Raw genomic sequence first — 24,475 nt, forward strand, 5'->3', positions numbered from 1 at the left:
TTACAGTAACAGTTGCAAAAATAATATGAACCCCATACACAGAATTCCAGCATACCCCAACCTCCCTCCACCGATACCCTGATCTACCAGCTTTAATATTTTGTCACTTTACCATTTCTTTCCCTCCCTCCCTCGCTGTCTATCATCCATCATCTATTACTCTGTCTTCTGAACATATGAGAGCAAGTTGCACACATCCTTGAACAAATAATATAATTCACATATACATTTCCTATGAACAAGAATATTCATTTATGTAATCACGTTCAGTGTAGTTAAGAAGTTCAAGAAATTTAACATTGATATAAAGCTTACATTCTATATTTCACTTTTTTCCTCATGTCCCAATTGTGTCCTTTTGAGTTTTTTCTCCTCTATTCTTAGATCTCATCCAGGATCATCTATGGCATTTAATTGTCATTATCTATTTAGACTGCCTTTTTTTTCAATTGTGGAAACACATACACAGTATAAATCTTCCCATTCCAACCCCTCCCAAGCATTCCATTTAGTGGGATTAATCACATTCACAATGTTGCAATGCTATCACCTTCCCACCATCCATTACTAGAAATTTCCCTTCACCCCAACTCATTTCTTATTAACTCCCCATTGCCCCTTCCCCAAGTTCTCGTAACCCATACTCTACTTTTCATCTCTATGATCATATTCTCTGATACTTTCTTTGTGTTTACCATAGGGCTACACTCATTTCTTATTAACTACACTCATTTCTTCTTCCCTACCCTCATTTCTAATTAACTCCCCATTGCCCCTTCCCCCACTTCTTGTAACCCATACTCTACTTTTCATCTCTATTATCATATTCTCTGATACTTTCTTTGTGTTTACCATGGGGCTTAAATTTAACATCTTAAGTCTATAACAATCTTGTTTTCTTGGATACCAACTTAACTTCAATAGGACACATAAACTATGTTCCTATACTCCTATCCCCCCACCTAAATGTAGTTCATGGTAAAAATTACATATTATACACTGAGTCCAAAACCACTGATTTATCATTACACTTTATGTATTTTAGATCCTGTAGGAAGTAAATAGTGGAGATACAAAACAAAAATACAGTAGTATTGGTATTTATATTTAACATGTGATCTTTACTGGAAATCTTTATTTCTTCATGTGGTTTCAGTCAATTGTTTAGTGCCCCTTCCTTTCAGCCTGCACAATTCCCTTTAGCAATTCTTACAGGACTGATCTACTGGTGATGAAGTCCCTCAGCTTTTGATTATCTTGGAATGCTTTCATCTCCCCCTCATTTTTAACCTCCAGGTGTTTGTGAATTTTCTAAGTCTCTGAGGGTTATTGACTTCTATTTGCATTCCACTGTGGTCAGAGAATGTGCTTTAAATAATTTCAATTTTTTTTTTTTAATTTATTGAGGCTCGTTTTATGTCCCAGCGTATGGTCTATTCTGGAGAAAGTTCCATGATCACTAGAGAAGAATGTGTATCCTGGTGATTCGTGATGTAATGTTCTATATATGTCTGTTAAATTTCTCTATATCTCTCTCTCCTTTCTTTGTTTCTCTGTCAGTAGGGCTCTCTTTAGTATCTGAAGTAGGGCAGGTCTTTTATTAGCAAAATCTCTCAGCATTAGTTTGTGAAAAATTTAAGCTCTCCCTCAAATTTGAAGGAGACTTTTGCTGGATAAAGTATTCTTGGTTGGAAATTTTTCTCTCTCAGAATTTTAAATGTCATGCCACTGCCTTCTTGCCTCCATGGTGGCTGCTGAGTAGTCACTACTTAGTCTTATGTTGTTTCCTTTGTATGTAGTGAATTGTTTTTCTCTTGCTGCTTTCAGAACTTGCTCCTTTTCTTCAGTATTTGACAGTGTGATCAGAATATGTCTTGGAGTGGGTTTATTTGGATTTATTCTATTTGGAGTTTGCTGGTCATTTATGATTTGTGTATTTATGTTGTGTAGAAGGTTTGGGAAGTTTTCCCCAACAATTTCTTTGAATGCTCTTTCTAGACCTTTATCCTTCTCTTCCCCTTCTGGGACACCAATGAGTCTTATATTTGGATGTTTTATTTTACCTATCATATCCCTGAGATCCATTTCATTTTTTTTTTATTTTTCCCCCTTCTTTCTTTCATTCTTTCATTTTCCATTCTGTGGTTCTTGAATTCGCTGAGTCATTGTTCAGCTTCCTCTAGTCTTGTACTATGAGTATCCAGAATCTTTTTAATTTGGTCAAGAGTTTCTTTTATTTCCATAAGATCATCCATTTTTTTATTTACTCTTGCAATTTCTTCTTTATGCTCTTCTAGGGTCTTCTTCATGTCCTTTATATCCTGTGACATGCTCTTCTTCATGTTCTTTATATCCTGTGCCATGCTCTCATTGTTTGTCTTCAGTTCTTTGATTAATTGCTCCAAGTACTATGTCTCCTCTGATCTTTTCAGTTGGGTGTTTGGGTTTGGGTTATCCATATCATCTGGTTTTTTCATATGTTTTAAAATTTTCTGTTGTTTTTGGGCTGTTGGCATTTACTTGATAGGGTTCTTTTAGGATATGAAGGATTATTCAAACTCCAATCTCTAATTTGTCAGATCTACAGCTTGGTGGCATAAACTTTCTCTAACCAGCAGATGGCATCCACGAATCACCTATTCCCCTCAAGTCAGTTCTCCCCAACTTTGTCTTTGTGGTATGTGGGAGTCTGGTTCTTGTGGGATCCAACTGGTGCACCAAGTTTGGGTGTGTTGGTGGCGCTGTTTGCCCTGAAAGTGAGGTGTGTGTCTGAGCATTTAGGAAGGCAGGGCAGCTTTAATAATCAAACGTCCCAGGTGTTCCTGGAGATTCAAGTCTGTTGCAAGAGTCTAAACCTTCATTTCAGTCTTGCCACAGACTGTCTCTGCCACTGACCCACAAGTCCCTGGCATTGGTGTAGGGTCCCTGGGATTTCTGAGTGGGTCCCTCTTCCCAGCCATGCCCTTCCAGGGACTCTGCTGAGGGAAGACTGTGCTATGTCACAAGTGCATGCTGTCCCTCAAGGGAAGCCCTGGGCCACCAGGCCGTGCAGGGGCATTCCCAGCCTGCTGTAAAGAAGGCTGAATGGGGTGGGTTAATTTCCCCTTTTTCGCATAGCTCTGCCCTCCCAGCCCCGGGACAACCAGCTGTGGGTGTGAGAAAGGCTACTGTCCACGCCCGCTATTGTGGCGTGTGCCCGGTGTTGCGAGAAACACTTCCTGTCACACTGGGTCCCTTGGCACTGCTCTGAGCTGTGGCTCCGGCGCCAGGCAGGAGCATTCTCAGCCCGCTGAGAAGATGGCTGCAAGGGGCATGTTTTTTTCCTCCTTTTGGCTCATCTCTGCCCTCCTCGCTCTGAGACAATTAGCAGTGGGTCCATGAAAAGCTATCTTCCATGCCAGATAACGAGGTGGTAGCACAGCCCGTTCCTGCCACACTTCCCTGTGTGGTTCTCACTGCCATTCCTGCAGCCACTTTTTTTTTTTAAAAAAAAAAAAAAAGAATAGTCCACCTCCAAACGCCAACCCATCGTTTCCCCACACTGCCACGTGGCTGCCGGACATTCAGCAGGTTCACTCACTCATTTCAGAATGCAGACTCCCGGTTTCACCAAGTGCATGGTCCCTGTGGATTTAGCAGACCTTGTCCAGCTGGTGCATTGCTGGAACTGGTGTTTTGGGTCACTTTCTGGCTTTTATCTAGTATTTTTCATGGAGGTGCTATTTTGCCCTGTCTCTCCTAGCTGCCATCTTAGGTGCTCTGCCTAATGTATTTTAGAATACTTGTTATTTAACATGCTGGCAATATTGCCAAGGTTTATAGCCAATGCATGTTTTTAGTTTTTAGAATAAGTGTTTACTATATAATTCACTAGATAATGCAAGTACAATTATTAGTATCAGTCCCATGAAATCAATTTCTTTGCCTTGATAAGAATTTCTGTTGTTTTTAGGCCTCTTCAAATGATCTTAAAATTAAGTTAGGTCATTATGAAAATAGGATACCTCCAAAACCTTATTGTCAAGGCATGCAAATGTTACAAACTCTGTGTGACCATATATTCACAATGATTTTACATAGTTAGGTCAGTTTTATTACAATGATAGAAAAAACTCATACACTAGATTTATTATTTAATGTAGGGATCAGAAAACACCACAAATTTTAAAACTTTTTGTGTTGAATTTTATATTTGCAAAGAAATGTACAGGAAGGTCCCATTTTCCCTTCCCCCTACGTTTCCTATTGTCAGCACTTTGCATAATTATAGTACACTATGAACACCAGGAAATTGACATTGGAACAATCTGCAGAGCTTATTCAGATTCCACTAGATACACATGCACTTGTGTGTGTGTGTGTGTGTGTGTGTGTGTGTGTGTGTGTATGTGTGTGGTCTATGCAATTTTATCACCTCTATAGCTTCATGTAACCACCACAGTCAAGATGCAAAACTGTTCCATCACCAAAGTTCCCTGGTGCTACCCCTGGTACTACCACTTTTTAATTAAACCAACCCTCTCTTCCCCCTAATTCCTAACCCTTGGAAATCATTAATTTATTCTCCATATTTATAATTTTAATTTAAAATGCTATATAAATGAAACCATACAGTAGGTAACCTTTTGAGATTACTTTTTTCACTCAGTGTAATTTCCTTGAGGTTCATCCAAGTTATTGCATGTATCAATAATTTGTTCCTTTTCATTAGTGAGTAGCATTTGAGGTATGGATGTACCACAGTTTATTTACCCATTCATTCACTGAAAAACATTTGGGTTGTTTCCAGTTCTGGGTTATTACAAATAAAACTGCTATGAACATTCATGTACTGGTTTTTGAATGAACGTAAGTTTTCATTTCTCTGGGATACATGTCCAAGAGTGCAATAGCTGGGTCATATGGTAACAGTATTTTTAGTTTTAGAAGAAACTGTCAAACTATTTTCTAGAATGGCTGTAACACTTTACATTCCCATCAGCAAAGCATGAGTAATCCAGTGTCTCTGATCCTTGCCAAAAGGTATGGTCAGTCTGTTTAATTTTAGACATTCTAATGCATGTGTAGTAGTATCTCATTATGGTTTTAATTTGGTTTTTCCTGATGACTAACGATGTTGAACATTTTTTCATGTGCATGTTTTCTACCTGTATATTGTCTTTCATGAAATATCTGCTCATGTCCTTTGCCCATTTTCTATCTGGATAGTTTGCTTTTTGCCAATATTTTCTCCCAATCTTTAATTCATTTTTCATCCTCTTAATGTTGTCTTTCACAGAGTAAAAATTTTTAATTTTCCTGAGATCCAATTTATCAATTTTTCTTTTTATGTATTATGCTTTTGTTTCAAGTCTAAGAACTCTGCCTAATCCTAGGTCCCAAAGATTTTCTGCTCTTTTTAAAAAAGTTTTTTATACTTTTACACTTTACATTTAAGTCTGTGTTCCACTTTCAGTTAATTTTTGTATAAGGCCTGAGTTTTGGGTCAAGGTTCATTCTTTGCCTATGCTGCAATACCACTTGCTGAAAAAGCTATCTTTCCTGCACTGAACTGCTTCTGAACCCTTGTCAAAAATAAATTAGGCATATTTGTGTGGGTCTATATGGATTTTTAAAAATTATATGTGAAAAGCAATAATTTTGTTCCCTTGTTTGGGAGAAAAGCTATAAGCCCCACCACCAAAGAACACTTCTGCAACATAAATGACAATTTAATATGATAGAAGGAACACAGACTTTAGAATAAAAAAAAATGCTGTAAGGATATAAAATAATAAGAGTTAACATATCTTGATTCTGTACTATGCTAGGCATACATATATGTGTGCGTATGTATGTTTCCTTATTTACAGATGAGGCCACAGAGGCACAAAATAATTTGTTAGTGGCAGAGCCAGAATGTGAAACTTTGCTCTCTGGCCCTAGGGCCCAGCTCTTAGGAGACTTATATATCTATAATTATTTAAGAATTGAAGCCCACAACATAAGGTTGGCACAGACTAACTGGCTTATATGTTGTCCTCCTCCAGGCCCAGCGCTTAAGTTTATAGAAGGGCAAGCTACCAAGGATCCCACTTTGCCCCCAGATTTTTCCTGATTTCTGCCAAGAGTTCCAACATTACTAAATTTGAGTAGGATTGGTTTAACAAACTTAAGTAAAAGCAGAATTCAATAGTCAAAAAAACAAACTATACATAAGAAACATGAATAGGTTATCTTTAAGACAATGACTGCTGAAAGTATTCTTAAGCTATAATTCACATTAAGTCCTTACAAATTTTGTAATTATCTAATAAACTGAAGTGTGCTTATAACATTTTTAAAGTTTTTGAAAGTATACAAAGTTCATTCCACTATTTATCTATACCAGCTTTGTCCAATAGAAATATAATACAAGTCACATAAGACATTTAAAATTTTCTAGTAGTCACATTAAAAAAAGTAAAAAGAAATTTGTGAAATTAATTTTAATAATGTATTTTATTTAACTCAACATATCCAGAATATTATAATTTCAACAAGAGATTACAGCCACATTTCAAATAGCCACATGTGGCTAGTGGCTACTATATTGGACAGTGCAGGTCTATTTGCTTCCTAGGCTCTTGGCCATCTTTTAAGGTAGGCATGACAGTCTTCAAGTTTCATCAAAATTAATTTTTAAAATATTACACTGAAGGAGGCAGGGCAAGATGGCAGTATAGAGAGTGGGGAATTTAGTTGGTCCCCTAAAAGAACTAATAAATAGCCAGGAACAACTAGAAAATAGTCTGGAACAACTGATGGGAGGACATCTGTGACTTACAACATCATACACCAGCCAGGAATGGGTGGAACAGCTGAGATCACAGCATAAAACTGTAAGTAAAGCTCCACAAATTGTGGAGCTGGCACCCCTCCCCCACTGGCAGGGCAGGCTGAGTTGCAAAACTTTGCTGTGGGAAAAAGAAGCAGTCCCTGCCCAGAGCAAAGAAATGTAGCTCAGCCAAGCTCCAATTGTGGTTTTAATTAACAAATTTGGACTTCTGAATATATGCTATGAGTACAGATAATCCCAGAGCAAGCAGGAAAGGAACCCAGAGGTCTATCCTGGCAGAGAGTAGACCGGGCTGATGAAAAAAAAAAAAAAAATAAAAACAGAGGCTTTTGGAGATGGTTGAACTGGAAAATGGCTGTGTCCCAAGAAAAGGGGTACAGAGAACTGGGTACCAACTCCAGTTCTTGCCTGGTGATCTTGAGGGCTGGGGTCTGGCTCTGAAAAGGGGACTTCTTGCTTTTTTCCATTTTTTTGCTCTCATCCTAAGTAGCTCATTAGAGAAAGCCTCAAGCAGTTTCAATTGTCAGCACTGACCCAGGCAAGGATGGAGTTAAGATAGTCAGAGAGTCAAAGGAAAAACTCAAGTGTAGGAGAAAATTCCCTAAAGGACTTATCTTCCCTAAGAAAATGGGAGGGGGTGCAGGGACCAGCTAAAGTGGCATCCCTCTCTCAGAGAACTCAGACCTCAGGGCCTGGGGGGAGAGCAGGATAGAAACAGCCTAAACTTGGCTTCTGCCCTCCTTGGTCCCAGGCCAGGACAGGGGCCTCTGAGAATTAAATACACTGCATTTCTTTATGCTGGTGGGGATCTGTAGGCCGACAAGCACCACCTGCTGAGCAGGATAGGAAAAGCACAGAGTCTAGAGGCCTCACAGGAAAGTTTGACAATCTGCTGGGTCTCACCCTCAGGGAGACCTGATACTGAATCCAACCTCCTCCTGAGAACTGGGTCTGTCTGGTCTGGGAAGATCTGATTGGGATAATCCAGGAAATCAGATGCCTAGACAACAAAAAGTTACAAATCACACTAGGAAAAATGAAGATACGGCCCAGTCAAAGGAACAAACTAACACTTCAACTGAGATACTGAAAATTGAAACAACTAATTATTAATCAAACAAATCTAAATCAATTAAAAAATCAAATCAGGGAAGATATGGCAAAAGAGATGAAGGATATAAAGAAGACATTGGGCAAATATAAGGAAGAATTCAAAAGTTTGAGAAAACAATTGACAGAGCTTATGGGAATGAAAGGCACAACAGAAGAGATGAAAAACACAATGGAGACATACAACAGGATATTTGAAGAGGCAGAAGAAAAGATTCATGAACTGGAGGACAGAACAGCTGAAATCCTACACACAAAAGGATAGGGAAAAGAAGGGAAAAATATGAATAGGGTCTCAGGGAACTGAAGGATAACATGAAATGCACAAATATACTGTCAAGGGTGTCCCTGAAAGAGAAGAGAAGAGAAAGGGGGCAGAAGGAATAATGGAGGAAATAATCACATAAATAAAAGACATAAAATTACAGATCCAAGAAGTGCAGCATACCCCAAACAGAAGAGATACAAGTAGACCGACTCCAAGAAACTTAATAATCAGATTATCAAATGTCAAAGACAAAGAGAGAATTCTGAAAACAGCAAGATGAAAGTGATCGATCAATACAAAAGAAGCTTGATAAGACTATGTGTGAATTTCTCAGTAGAAACCATGGATGCAAGAAGGCAGTGGTATGATATACTGAAAGAGAAAAACTGCAAAACAAGAATTCTATATCCAGCAAAGCTGTCCTTCAAAAATGAGGAGGAGTTTAAAATATTTTTAGACAAACAGACACTGAGAGAGTTTGTGAACAAGATACCTGCTCTACAAGAGATACTAAAGGGAACATGACAGGCAAATAGGAAAAGACTGGAAAAAGAGGTTTGGAGAAGAGTATAGAAATGAAGACTATCAGTAAGGGTAAAAAGAGAGATAGGAAAAAATAAAGTAAGATATGACATATAAAATCCAAAAGACAAAAGTTAGATGGTAGACATTACGTTGAGGGATATTAGCCAGAAACAAAAGGATGGATAGCTTATGGTCTCACTAATATAGACTAACATTGATGAGTGAAATTTGAGAGTTGAGAACACAGGTTATCAGGATATAGAAAGAGGTTGGCGATCAGGCATTTGATGCTGAAGGAATACAGAAGATTCAATGAGATTGATTGTATAGATCCAGAAATGGAATGGATAGCATAATAGAGTGTGATGGTAACACAATACTGTAAGTAGTCTGAACAATGATGAGTGTGAGCACATTTGAAAGAGGAAGGCTAAGGGCAGGTATGATGCCAGAAGGAAAGACAGAAGATAAAGGCTGGGATTGTGTAACTTAGTAAAACCCAGAGTGGTCAATTATGGTGATTAAATGTAAAAACATAAGAATGTTCTTTTTATTTATTTATTTGTTTGTTTGTTTGTTTATTTATTTATTTATTTTATTAAATTCAGTTTTATTAAAATACAATTCACACACCATACAATCATCCATGGTATACAATCCACTGTCCACAGTATGATAACATAGTTACGTGTTCATCACCACAATCTATCTCTGAACATTTTCCTTACATCAGAAAGAACCAGAACAAGAATAAAAAATAAAAGTGAAAAAAGAACACCCAAATCATCCCCCCATCCCACCCCATTTGTCCTTTGGTTTTTATCCCCATTTTTCTACTCATCCATACACTAGATAAAGAGGGTGTGATCCACAAGGTCTTCACAATCACACTGTCACCCCTTGTAATCTACATTATTATATAATCGTCTTCAGGAGTCCAGACTGCTGGGTTGGAGTTTGGTAGTTTCAGGTATTTACTTCTAGCTGTTCCAATACATTAAAACCTAAGACGTGTTATCTATATAGTGCATAAGAATGTCCACCAGAGTGACCTCTCAACTCCATTTGAAATCTCTCAGCCACTGAAACTATTTTGTCTCATTTTGCATCCCCCTTTTGGTCAAGAAGATACTCTCAGTCCCATGATGCTGGGTCCACATTCATCCCCGGGAGTCATATTCTGCATTGCCAGGGAGATTTACAACCCTGGGAGTCAGGTCCCACGTAGAGGGGAGGGCAGCGAGTACACCTGTTGAGATGGCTCAGTTAGAGGGAGAGAGGGCCACATCTGAGCAACAAAGAGGTACTCAGGGGGAGACTCTTAGGCACAATTATATGCAAGTTTAGACTCTCCTTTGCAGTAACGAGCTTCATAAGGGCAAGTCCCATGATCGAGGGCTCAGCACATCAAACCGCCAGTCCCAATGTTTGTGACAACATCAACACCAGTCCAGGTGAGGATGTCCAACACATCCACACCTTCCCCCAGATCCTTGGGGCTGGGGAGGGGGAGGCTGTAAATATATTTTTTATTATCTGCCCAAATTACTCTGGGATGTGTCACTATTTCATTCCAGCCTACACTAACCTACCGTGTCTCACTTCCTATTCAAAGTTCCATGCAACTGTGGTGTTTGAACAAATCGACTGTAGAGTTGTACCATTTAGAAAATTTAGATCCTGTACCAAATAGATATCTCTTCCCTTGGTCTCACACGGAAGTTGAAGTTTTAAAACACAATCAGTTTCAACCCTTACCCTTTGGCTTGGCTTGCCCTGGTCTTGACCAGACCTGCTTCATTCATATCACTAATTGAAGTCTTGGCTCTTTTTCAGCTTTTTTTTTTTTTTTTTTTTTTTGACAGTGGCTGTATGCACTAATACTGACATTCATATCTGCCGAGCTCTAGCTCTGAGTTTCAGGTGTCTCAGAGATATGCATTGTTCCAGAGACCAATCAGGTTATACGCTAGGGGATCAGCATCTCAAAATTTAGAGATAGGCAGTACAATTCAAGGATAGAGGTAACTGCTGTAAGAGCTTACAATCTAGGGACTATTACAATTATTATGTCCATATTAGGCTATGTTCCAAGATTCAATTCTGAGTTTACACATTGTAGTTAGTCCATATTGGTGAGGCATCATCCCTCTCACCATGTTTTCTCCAACACTTTTACTCCTATATATATTTTTTCCTACAATTTTGTAGAGTTATATTCACATACCATACATTTATCCACAGTGTACAATCAGTTGTTCATGGTATCATCATAAAGTTGTACATTTATCACCACAATCAGCACTTGAACATATTGATTACTACAAGAAAAATTGTTTTTTTTTTTAGCAATAAGAAAAAAATGATAAAAAGAAAAATAACATGTCATACAATGCAATATCCTAGTAAGGACAGCAAATAACACCACTACCAAGAATCCCATATTCCTCCCCTATATCCCCCTCATATACATTTACCATTGGCATATTGCCTTTGTTACATTTAATGGAGGTATATTACAATGTTACTGTTGACCAGACTCCAGTTTGCTTTGATTCTGTTTTTTCCTGAATACCATCCCCTTTTCAACTCTCTACATGATTGACATTCATTTGCTTTCCCACATGCAAAAACATTTTTATATTTGTATATTTAGTAACAGTCATTGGCCACTCCAGTTTTTGCCAAGTTATACAGTCCCAGTCTTTATCATCTATCTTTACCTCTGGTGTCATGCATTCTCCTATCCCACCTCTTTCAGCTTTACTCACAGACATCTTTGTTCAGTGTACTTACAATATTGTGCTACCATCACACAGTATTATGCCATCTATTTCTGGATCTATGCAATCAACCCTAAACATTCTGTAGTCCTTCAGCATCAAATGGCTGGTCTCTGCCCTCTTTCTATCTCCTGGTCGCCTGTGTTGTCAGCTTTTAACTCCCAAAGTTTTTTCATTAATGTCTGTTCATATTAGTGAGACCATACAGAATCTGTCCTTTTGTTTCTGGCTAACTTCACTCAACATAATGTCCTCAAGGTTCATCCACATTATTACATGATCCATGTCTTTGTTCTGTCTTACAGCTGCATAATATTCCATCATGTGTATATACCACAGTTTGTTTATCCACTTGTCCTTTAATGGACATTTGGGCTGTTTCCATCTCTTGGCGATTGTGAATAATGCTGCAATAAACATCGGTTTACAGATTTGTGTTTGTGTCTTAAGTTTCAGTTCCTCTGAGTATATACCTAGCAATGGAATAGCTGGGTCATATGGCAAATCTTTATTTAGCTTCCTGAGGAACCTCCACACTGTCTTCCAGAGTGGTTGCAGCATTCTACATTCCCACCAACAATGAATAAGTGTGCCTCTTTCTCCACATCCTCTCCAGCGCTTGTCATTTTCTGTTTTTTGGATAATGGCCATTCTGGTAGGTGTGAGATGACATAAGAATGTTTTTAAATGAGGTAGCATAAATGAATGTCACCATTGCAAGGTGTTGAAAATTGGATACTACAGGGGAAAAATACAATGAATGCAAACTAGAGTCTATAGTTAACACTAACACTGTAAGATTATTCCATTAATTGTAACAAAGGCGCTATACCAAAGCTACATTTCTATAAGAGGGGGATATACGGGAGTGAATATGGGATTCTTGGTGGTCGTGATGTTGTCTGACCTTTTCATTATATTTTATTTTTATTTTTCTTCTATATTTTGCATTTTTATTCTTCATTTATTTTCTCCTTTTCCTCTTTCTTTGGGGAAGAGATGGAAATGTCCATGTGAATTGTGGTGGCAAATGCGTAATTATGTGATTATACTGGGAATCACTGATTGTTTACTTAGGGTGGATTGTATAGGGGGTAAATAAAACTGTTAAAAAAATAAACAGAGGGATACAAGTGCTGGATAAAATGTCGAGAGAGGGATGTACCTATTCCCTGTTGGTAGGGAAGTAGAATGGTGCAGCCCAGCTGGACGGAAGTATGGTGGTTCCACAGGAAGCTAACTATGGAGTTGCCATGTGGTCCTGCAACCAGGTATCTACTTGGAAGAACTGAGAGTAGGGATATGAGTCGACATTGCATGCTGGTGTTTATGGCAGCCATATTCATGATTTGCAATGGATGGAGGTGGCCTAAGTATACATCAACTGATAAATGGAATGGTGAACTGTGATGTATACATACAATGGAATACCAAGTGGCGGCAAGAAGAAATGAAGTTGTGAGGTATGCACCTAGGTGAATGGACCTTAAGGACAGTATGTTGAGTGAAATAAGCCATAATTGAAAAGACAAACATTATAATGCCTCACTAATATGGACTAACTATAATTTGCAAACTCTTGAGAATTGAATCTGAGAGCACAGGTTATCAGGGGAAGGCCTGTGGTAAAGGTTCCTAAATTGTAAGCTCTTACAGCAGTCACATCTATCCATGAGTTGAAATGGTTAGCTCTAAATTCTGAGATGCTGAGCTAGTCAGTCCCTATAACTTTGGGTATCTGTGTGACAGCTAAGACTCAGAACCAGAGTTCAGCAGCTATGAATATCAGCATTACCCCATACAGCAAAATGTTAAAAAAGCTGAAAAAGAGATCAGACTTCAATTAGAGATATGAATGAAATGGACTTGATTAGAACTAAGGTAAACCAGATTAAAGGGAAAAGGATGATATTGACTGGGTTTTAAAATCTCAACTTCTGTGTGAGACCAAAGGAAGAAATATTTATTTGGTGCAAAATCTATACTTTCTGTAGCACGCTATATAATTTAACTTTTATGGTCAGTTTATTCAAACACCATAATTACATGGAACCTTGAATAGCAGGTAAGAACTTGTTGGTTTGCACAGGTTAGCATGAAACACTGATACATCCCAGAGTAATGTGAGCAGAGAATCAAAAGTATCTTCAAAGCCCCTTGAGGGCCTGAGGAAAAATGGAAACATTAAACTTCCCCACCCGGGGAACTTGTGATATTCTCACAAGAACTGGGAACTACATTGTAGTAGGTTAAGTCCTCAATCTCAGGGCTTGCCCTTATGAAGCTTGTTACTGGAAAGGAAAGGCTAAGCCTACTTACAATGGTGCCTAAGAGTCACCCCCAGAGAACCTCTTTGTTGATCAGATGTGGCCTGTCTCTCTCTAAGCCCACTTGGCTGGTAAACTCACTGCCCTACCCCTTATGTGGGACCTGACTCCCAGGGGTGTAAATCTCCCTGGCAATGTGGGACATGACTCCCAAGAATGAGTCTGGACATGGCATCATGGGATTGAGAAAGCTTTCCTGACCAAAACGAGGAAGAGAAATTAAACAAAAAGTTTCAGTGGCTGAGAAATCTCGAATGGAGTCAAGAGGTCATCTGGAGGCTATTCTTATGCATTATATAGATATGCCTTTTTAGTTTTTAGTGTACTAGAATAGCTAGAAGGAAACACCTGAAAATGTTGAACTGCAATCCAGTATCCTTGATTCCTGAAGATGATGGTATAACTATATAGCTTATACGGTGTGACTGTGTGATTGTAAAAAACCTTGTGGTTCACACTCCCTTTATCCAGTGTATAGACAAATGAGGTAGAAAAAGAGAGACAAAAAGTAAATGAATAATAGAGGGGGAAAAGGAGTATGAGATGTTTTAGGTGTTCTTTTTCACTTTTATTTTTATCTTTATTCTTAGTTTTTGGAGTAATGAAAATGTTCAAAAAATTGATTGTAGTGATGAATGCACAACTATGTGATGATACTGTGGACAAACGACTGTACACCTTGGATGATTGTATGGTATGTGAATATATCTCAATAAAATGGCATTAAAAAAGTTTTACATTGAATTTATTTTCTCTGAATCTAAATTTAAGATATAGATTATTTACTTAAATTCTATATTGTGAAACTATCATGTTTCTTTATTTACTATAACTGCTGCTGAGTTTAAAATGTGTTCAAATTATTCAAAGAAACAGAAAAAAAGGCAAGTGTCAACACCTTTGGAGTTTTGCATCTACTTGTACAAGTTTGTATATCCATGCCTTAGGGCTTTGAGTGCGCTGATAGCATTGAGTAAGGAAAATGTTTTTCAAAAAGAAGGAGAAAAAACTTAGAATAAATAGCTTCAGCTTCACACACCCCATCTCTTGGGTTCACTAAGTTCTTGTATATGTATTTCCACCTCAGAGCTTCTGCAATCACCACTGCATAACTTCTAAACAAAGCTCTTCCACTTTAGATGTAAAATTGATTTACTATAACGGGAAATGTAAAAGTCAAGGGTTGATAACTAACTCCTATCTCCTTCATGTTGAGTAAAACATAAAATGTAATATTACTTGTAAGTGAAAGACAAAATGGGCATACATTTTGTGAAATTCTACTTTTAGGAATTAACTTTTATGTTAAGGAAAAAATGCTACAAGATCATAAAGATAACATGTTTCAGGATGTTCACTGAAGCCTTATTTATAATAGCAAAAACTATAATCAACCTAAATTTCCATGAGTAGAAAACTAATTAAGTTAAGATACATTCCTATAGTGAAATACTTTGTCTATATCATTGACATTGTTTGATGGCCTGACTATATTTTCATATTACATGGTTAAGTATGCATATGCATGCACAGAGAGGGAAGTTTAGAAAGCTATCCATCAAAATGTTAACAGCAGATGTCTCTTGGGAATGAGATTGCAGATGTTATCTACATCTTTGCCCCTTTTCTGAATTTTCTAGGTTTTTAGAATGAGGTTATTTTATGTTTATGGTTGGAAAAATTCTTAATAGCATTTGCAATTTGAGGAAAAAAAGAACTTTTAAGTTTCTGTATTTGCCTCTTATAACTTCAACAAACAACTTTCAAACTGTTTTTTAAAATCACATTATAAGTTTTACTACTGATAAGAACATGTAAAATTTGCTCTCAGCTTTCAGGCAAGCTTAGCTTATAAATCGATGTCTCCCCTTCTTCTCTTCCTGGCTCCCCAGATTATAGAATGCATGACCATTGCCCAAAATATTTCAGAAAATACTCAGATGTTTGAAAAAAGAACATAAAGGTTATCAATAATCTCAATATTAAAACCTGGCATACCTTTAATTCCATTTCAATTCCACATTGTTCACTGAGCACCTACTATATGATACACACAATTCTCTTGAAACTCTAGGAATACAGCTTTTAACAAAGCAGTCAAAATCCCTGTCCTCATGGAGATTACAGCTTATTAGGAGGAGACTGGCAGTAAACACATAAATCAATAAATGGATAAGAATATTTCTGGCAGTGACAAATACTATTAAAATTGAAACAGGAAAATGGGATAGAGAAGAAATGTAAAGAAAGGCAACTTTAACTAGAGTGATCAATAAAAGTCTCTCTGAAGAGGTGATATTTGAACTGAGACCTAAGTAATAAGAAGGCATAGTCATTTGTTCTGGTAAGTTCTTAGCCTATTTTCCCTTCCTGAACCTGAAGAGCCTCTCTGTCTATCCATATATCAAGCAGTCACGGTCAGAGGTCATGCTCAGTGTGTGAGCTGTTCTGAGGAAGGAGTGTGGTTCCTCCACACAGAGGGGTTGTCAGTGCTTCCTCATTTGTTCTTTCTTGATCTGTCTATGAGGATCCAGACTATGTGGTTTAATTAAACTAAGAGTCCTAAAATGGACAATTGGCCTAAAAGATTTCTACAAGAAATTATGGATTAGAAAAAATACTAATAATGCAACACAAATGCAAAAGAAAACAGGCAGAGCTGATGCTTCTCCTGGTCTAGTATGATTGAGTTCATTGTTACTAACATTATGAGGCAAATATTCTATAGTAAGATGTGACATTTCAAAATTAGAAAATTATCAAAACGATTATTTGAAATGTGGATTAATATCCTCTATACACATCGTATTAAAATGGCTAAAGTAAAAAGACTGACAATACCAAATGTTGACAAGAATGTAGAACAACTAGAACTCACACACTACTGGTAGTAATGTGAAAGGATACAACCACTATGGAAAACTATTTGGTAATTTCTTAAAATGTTAAGTATACCTTACCATACAACGCAACCATTACACTCCATGAATTTACCACAAAGAAACAAAAGCATATATCCACAAAAATGATTTGCATACAAATGTTCATAGCAGTTTTATTCACATAGTAAAAAATTGGAAACAACCCAAATGTCCATCAGCAGGTAAATGGATACATGAAAATGTGGCCTAGACATACAATGGTATACTACTGAGCCATAAACAAGATTTAATTACTGATACACACCATTGATAAAAAAGGAGTACCTACTGCATGATTCAATTTATCTAATACTCCAGAAAATGCAAAAATATATAGTGACAGAAAGTAGATCAATGGTTGCCCAGGGCGGGGGAGGAGAGAAGGATGAATTGAAAAAGATACTAGGAGTTTTGGGTTGAGGGTAATAAAAATGTTCTGTAAATTGATTGTGGCAGTAGCTTCATTGATGTACACATCTGTCAAAACTTATCAAATGATATGCTTTAAATGGATGTAGTTTAGTATGAAAATTATACCTGTACTTTTTTAAAAAGTAAAATAGGCATCCAGAAAATGAAGAAAATTTCTGAGGTCTTTTTAGCGGTGTTTAAAATCATGCAATACTCTATATGGTATGCTACAAAATATGCCTAAACTTAATGATATTTAGAACACCTTTGAAGATTTTTCTAACCTAATATTGAAAGATAAGAGGAAGGAACAATTCATTCCATGAGGCCTGATATTACCTGATAACAAAACCAAAGACATCACAAGAAAAGAAAACTACAGATCAACATATCTTATAAATAGAGATGCAAAATCCTCAACAAAGTACCAACAACCCAAATCCAGCAACATATAATAAATATTATACATCATAATCAAGTGGGATTTACCCCAGGAATGCAAGATGAGATTAACACCCCAAAAACAATTAATGTAATTATCATATCATTAGAATAAAAACAAAATTCACAGTCATCTCAGTAGACACAGAAAAAATATTTGACAAAATCCAGTTCTCTTTCATGATAAAAGTATTCGATAAACTAAGAATAGAAGGAAATTTCCTTAGCCTGATAAAAGACATCTATGACAACCCCACAGCTAAAATATTACTAATGCTTATAGATGAGATGCTTTCCCCTTAAGTTCAGGAACAAGACAAGGATATCCGCTCTCACTACTTCTAGTCAACACTGTATTGGAGCTTCTAGCCAGGGCAATTAAGCAATAAAATGAAATAAAGGCATCCAACTTGGAAAGCAAGAAGTACAACTACCTCTATTCACAGATGATATGATCTTCTATATATAAAATTCACAGTAATCCACAAAAAAAAAAACAAAATACCACTAAAGCTATTGATAAACAAGTCAGCAAGTTTGCAAGATAGAAGATCAGTATACAAGGATTAATTGTATTTTAATACATTTTCAATAAATGACCTGAAAATGACATTAAGAAAATAATTCCGTTTATGATAGCAACAAAAATAAAATAATTAAATTTAATAAAAGGTGTAAAAAATGTACACTGAGACTGCATACTGCTGTTAAAAGAAGTTAAAGAAGACCTAAATAAATGGAAAGATATCACATGTTCATGGAGTGTAAGAACTAATATTGCTATGATGGCAACACTCCAAAAAATGATCTACAGATTCAGTGCAATCCTTATCAAAATCCCAGATGAATATTTTGTAGAAATTGACAGTCTGATACTAAAATTCATATGGAAATTCAAGGGATCCAGAATAACCAAAACAATCTTAGGAAAAAAAGAACAAAGTAGGAGGGGATACACGTCTCAATTTTAGAACTTACTACAAAGCAACAGTAATCAAGACAGAGTGGTACTGGTCTAAGGATGTATATATATATCAATGGACTAGAACTGAGACTCCAGAGATAATCTCTTACATTTATGGTCAATTGATTTTCAACAAGGATGCCTATAAAACTCAATGGGCAAATAACTGTCTTTTCAGCAAATGGTATTGGGACAACTGGATATCCACATGCAAAAGAAAATGAAGTTAGATCCCCAACTCACACCCTATATAAAAATTACCTCAAAATAATCAAACTTTTAAATGTTAGAGCTAAAACTATAAAACTCCTAGAGCATAGGCGTAAATCTCTGTGACTCTGGATTAAGCAATGTTTTCTTAAATGTGATATCTAAAGCACATGCAACCAAAAAATAGATAAACTGAACTTAATCAAAATTAAAAACATTTGGGTTTCAAAAGACACTATCAAAAAAGTGAAAAGACAGCCCAGAGAATGTGAGAAAATACTTGCAAATCATACATCTGCTAAGGGGCTTGTATGTAGAATAGAAAGAACTCTTACAGTTCAAAAATAAAAAGACAAACCAATTAAAATGGGAAAATGATATGAATGGGAATTTCTCCAAAGAAGATATATAAATGACCAAAAAACACCTGAAAAGATGCTCAGCCTCAGCAGTCATCAGGGAAATAAAAATCAAAACCACAGTGAGATACCACTTCACACACACTAGGATAGCTGTAATCAATATGTCAGAAAATAAGTGTCAACAAGGATGTGGACATATTGAACACTCAATACACTGCTGGTGAGAATGTAAACTGGTACAGCCACTTTGGAAAACAGTCTTGCAGTTCCTCAAACAGTTAAACATACAGTTACCATTTGACCCAGCAATTCTACTCCCTAGGTATATTCCAAAGAGGAATGAAAACAAATGTCCACACATATGTTCATGAATGTTCACAGCAGCATTATTCATAATAGTCAAAAGGTGGACACAACCCAGAAGTCCTTCAACTAATAAATGGATAAATAAAATATGGTATATCTGTACAATGAAATACATATTCAGCCATAAAAAGGAATGAACTGCTGATTCATGCTGTAACACAGATGCCCCTTGAAAACATTACGCTAAGTGAACTAAGCCAGATCAAAAGGTCACATATTTCTACAATTCAATTTATATGAAATGTCTAGAATAGGCAAATCTATGGAGACAGAAAGTAGATTATTGGTAACCTAGGATTAGGGAGATAGTGAAAGGTAAGGGATTTTTCTTTCTGCAGTAATTAAGATATTCTAAAATTGACTGTGGTGATGGTTGTAAAACTCTGGATATACTAAAAACCATTGAATTTATACACTTTAAAGTGGTCAATTGTATTTATGTTATGTGAATAATATCTCAACCAAACACAATCTTTTGTTCTTATAACCTTAGTAATAAATATATTTTGTATTGTTATTACATAATGTAAAGAAAAACCATTTAAAAATATTGTCTTTTTTTCCCTCATTCTTTTAAAATGTATGTTTTATAGATTTCTTATAGTGCACATGCTAATATAGTAGTACATGTATAAAATTTATAAAAGATTATATATATTTATATTGCAAGTGGCTTCCTCAAATTATTTTACTGATGGAGTGTGCAATCAACAATCTGTATGAAAACAACTTAAGTGAAATTTCTGTCCACTTTTTCCAAAAGATGTATTTTACAAACTATAACAAATCAAACCCACAACAATTATACTATTACTATAAGAATGGTCTCTTTCCAAAAATTATGCCACTTTTTAATTATAGCTAATAACAAACTAAACCTAAAAAGAAGCCATTGGGTTTTTCTGGACAATCATCCCTGTCCTTCATTTTGGCCCAAGGAGAGACTATAAAGAGACCATGAAGTAGTAGTCTAATTGGAGGCAAAACCCTCTGTTTGTATTCCCCTTAAAAAGAAGGTTTTATACACCTCTGCTCATAAATTTATTAAAAAAACAAAAACAAAAAATAGAAATGTCACATAAGGCTTTAATTAGCATAGGGAAAATCTAATGATAGTTCTCCCTGTTTTGTATCAAAATACAAAGGCAATAGAATAATTTATCAACAAGTCCTGAAAATTCTACTTTATTGCCTATTTTAAAAGAAGTAAAATTAGGGCCAGAAGGGTCACTGCTAAAACACTACCTAAAAGGTCCACTTAGAGGAAGAGCATTCTAGGCACAGGAAAGAACAAGGCAAAGGGAGGAGACCAGAATGACTTTGGTGAATGTTGGGGACTGAATTATGCCCCTTCAAGAGGCATGTTTAGGTTCCAACTCTGGTCCTGTGGGTATGATCCCATTGTGAGTAGAACCTTTTAAGATGTATTAGTTAAGATGTGCCCTGGTTGAATGAGATTGGGCCTTAATACAATATTGGCTGACGTCCTTTTAAGCAAAGGAAACTAGACATGGAAGGAGATGCCACAGGGAGTAGCTAGAAGCTGGAACTCAATACACCCAGGAAGAGAAAGAAGAGGCTGCCACGTGCATTGCCACATGATGGAAAAGGCAAGGAACCTACACTGACACTGGAAAAAAGGAAGCAAGCCTTCTAGCTCTGATACTGTGAGCCAATAAATTCTTGTAAAGCTAATCCATTGTATAGAGTTTGTTTCAGCAGCCAGGAAACTAAAACAATGTCATCTAGTCTACCAACCGGTAACAGGTTTAAAGAGTTCATACTAATTCCTATCACATAAAATGAAATATCTTTATTTCATTATTTACGATGTACCATTTACAAAAAAAGACAATTATGCTCTAAATATATATGACAAACCTGTCAAAGCTGTTTTACTTATGGATTTAATTTGTAGAAAAACTTCTTCTTTTAGTGAAGTCCAATTTTGAAAATTATCATATACTTCATTTCTAATACTAATTAGCTCCCTTTTAGTAAAGGTAAGTAATGAAAGAGTTTTATTCCAGAAATATTTGTGCTCCACCAAGCTTTGTCTGTAAAGTAGCAAAAAAAAAAAAAAAAAAAAAAAAAAAGTCAATTAGGATTTTTAAAAAGAGCAAGTATAATAACCAATATTTCTTTTCAAAAATGGTTTTACAGTGACCATATCATCTACTGTCTGAATGGGGACCATACTGAAAGTAAAAGAAGGTGCTGTTAATATTATACCAAGACAATAGATAAAACTGGGAATATCCCCTGTAGACTGAGATACGTGGTCACCCTAACTTATTTCCACTTTGTTATTTTATTAACTATATAAAAAAGAAAGGTTAACTATCTTCGTATACATGTATTCTTTAGTCTTCCTTATTAATTCAACAGCAACATTTATTGAAGAAAATTAGGCCCAAAGCAATTTAGTCACAGAGCCTAAATAAAAATTTAGGATTTACAGACAGCATTCTTCCTGCATACCATGGTTCCACAGGCAGTGTAACACTTGGGGTAATAAAAAGAAACAAACAAAAATCTTTTAAAGTGACTAATCCAATGCTTTTCTTCCAAAAATGCCACAGTTCAAAGTAACTACATTTTCTTGCCATCTCAACAATTTTTATTACTTAGGTGTCTTGGCTACAATTTCCCTAATAATCAGGAAGGATGTAGTATAAATTAGGGAGTTATCAATAACAAGGAGATGACTGAGGCCATGGGATTGTAATTATTTATTTAATATTTCTCTCCCTGAGTAGACTAAAATCTGAACCTTAAATCATGATCTATGATGTGGAGATACCTGTCTTGTTCGTTACAGTCTTCCCAGCACTACCATAGTATGCACTATCATTCAGCTGGAGGAATAAAGAAACAAATAGTGCTGAGGATATTAAAACATTGGATAACTCTAACACTTAAAAGTGTAAAACAGAAAATCCCTCAAAGGAGACTAGGAAGAAACAAAAAGTTGGGATATAAACACTTACCACTACTTTCTTCTTGAAATCCCCTTATCTTCTGGCTTTTCTGACATTATTCTTTTAGTTTATCTCCTAACTTATTGACTGTTCCTTCCTAGTCTCAGATAAAGGCTGAACACAGTTCATGTATCTGGCATTAAGGAGGCCTTTAGTGACCTCAGAGAGAGCAGCTTCAAGGGGTGTGATAAGGTATTAGTTAAGATATAAAAGGGCTGAGCAGTGAAGTACAGGTGCGATAATAGTGGCACCAGCTATCAGAACCTTGACTAAGAAGGAGAGAAACAAGATGCAGAGTAGATGCTTTAGGATGGGAGATCCCTGAGTATACTGCAAAGCATATGGTATGGGTAAAATCACAGACGCTAAAACAATTTGTTGTGCAAAGTCCTAGAAAGGATGGCTGTAAAGCAGAAGCTGTAAGATTAGCCTTTGTCAGGAAGAAGAAGGGTGGTATGATTCTGTGTGGGAAGGTCTGTCCACCTGAGGGAACTGGAAGCTACTAAGGATGCCTCGATCAACTTGTAGAATTGGGAGCAAAGAGGGATGTTGATTTCAGAGAACAGAGGAAACAGATATCATTATCCTAAGGGGACCAAAGTCAAGGATGAGAAGTCTGAATGTAGAGGCAGGAACTGGTAAGGCAGGGAGACAAGGGCCAGGAACTAAGTAAAGGTTAAGGGCCCAGTGTGAGGCAACTGCCTCAAGCAAGCCATGCACATGGGGGTCAGGGCTTAAGAGAAAGTTAACAGAACAAAAGATTGGATGTTGATGCAGATGCTTCTGTTGGGAAGCAGGAAGTAAATTCAAGCTTGTTAGCCAGAGGTGGATTCGAGTTTTGTGGGGCCAAAATTTTACATGACTTGTGGGAGGCCCCTCTTGAAAACAAGGAATACCAAAATGATGATTACAAAATTAGGTTAAAAAGTGAGTAATTATTTAGAGAATGAGGAAAATCATTACAAATTAGTAATTTTAAATGTTGATAAATTCCACAAATATCATAAAATACATAAAAATATCACTTTTTAATATGTAACATAGCTCTAAAACACTTTTTTTCCTATAAGTTTTGACACTATGATCACTTCATCATGTGAGATCCTCTTTATAATATGACTTTATATGGGAAGAATAAAAAGATTATACAGTCTTTCATTTAGCACGGCCATTAGTTTTTTCTTATTGATAGTTTAGAAAGATTCTTTCAGCTTCACAGCTCATAATTGGTAATACATGTCATCAAATTTGGGGAAATCTTTCTCAATTTTTTTTCACGTATGACTTAAAAGATTTTTGGTATTTCAGGTTTTCTTGGAAAGTGACTCATCTTAAATTTTCTTTGAAATGATGACATTCATGAACCAGTTTATCTTAGATGTCTTCCCTGAAATGGTTTATTATAATTTTTATGTTATATTCATTGATTAGTTTTTGTTAAATTGTAAAGAAAGTTAATTCTCCAGTGTATTCAAGTAAGTAAGCCTCCTTCATTGACTGGATTATCAAATAATCCAAGAGCTTTTATTGAAAATGAATTTGTTTTTTATGTGATCTGGGGAAAAAATCATTAAAATTTGCTTCTTTATGCCAGAATAATTTCTATTGCTTAAATCGCTCATCTTTATTGCTCTTACTCCATTGTGCTAAAAATTCATACCCGTCCAAGTCTGTACTCTGTAATTTCTTGTTTTATTGAAGCATTCTAAAATGTCTTTCCAAACAGCAGTTATAATAGTGTATTCCCAACTCAATTTTTCCTTACTGAGATCCCAAAAATGCTTATAACTACTTCAACAACATACTGACATCAGGCTGACATCCCAAGTGTGATGGGGGAAATCAGGGTAGAAAGAAACAGAATTTTTAATCAATTACAATTAAATCATCTTACTTTTGTCCAGGGACCCTCTCAGAATCGTGGAATGGGGGTCCTGAGTTAGGGGGTCTGAAACTTAAGCATTATTTGATTCACAGTAAATGTTCTTG

General features: G+C 36.3%; 1 protein-coding gene across 1 annotated transcript in view; it reads right to left on the reverse strand.

Moving 5' to 3' along the window:
• LEKR1 (leucine, glutamate and lysine rich 1) overlaps positions 1–24,475 on the reverse strand; it is a 171,317-nt gene that overhangs the window by 80,085 nt on the left and 66,757 nt on the right. Inside the window, exon 3 of the mRNA XM_037842007.1 lies at positions 21,387–21,562. Coding sequence (XP_037697935.1) covers positions 21,387–21,562 — 176 coding nt within the window. The remainder of the gene's footprint in view (positions 1–21,386; positions 21,563–24,475) is intronic.

The sequence above is a fragment of the Choloepus didactylus genome, chromosome 1, assembly GCF_015220235.1.
Source record: "Choloepus didactylus isolate mChoDid1 chromosome 1, mChoDid1.pri, whole genome shotgun sequence".
Classification (NCBI taxonomy): domain Eukaryota; kingdom Metazoa; phylum Chordata; class Mammalia; order Pilosa; family Megalonychidae; genus Choloepus; species Choloepus didactylus.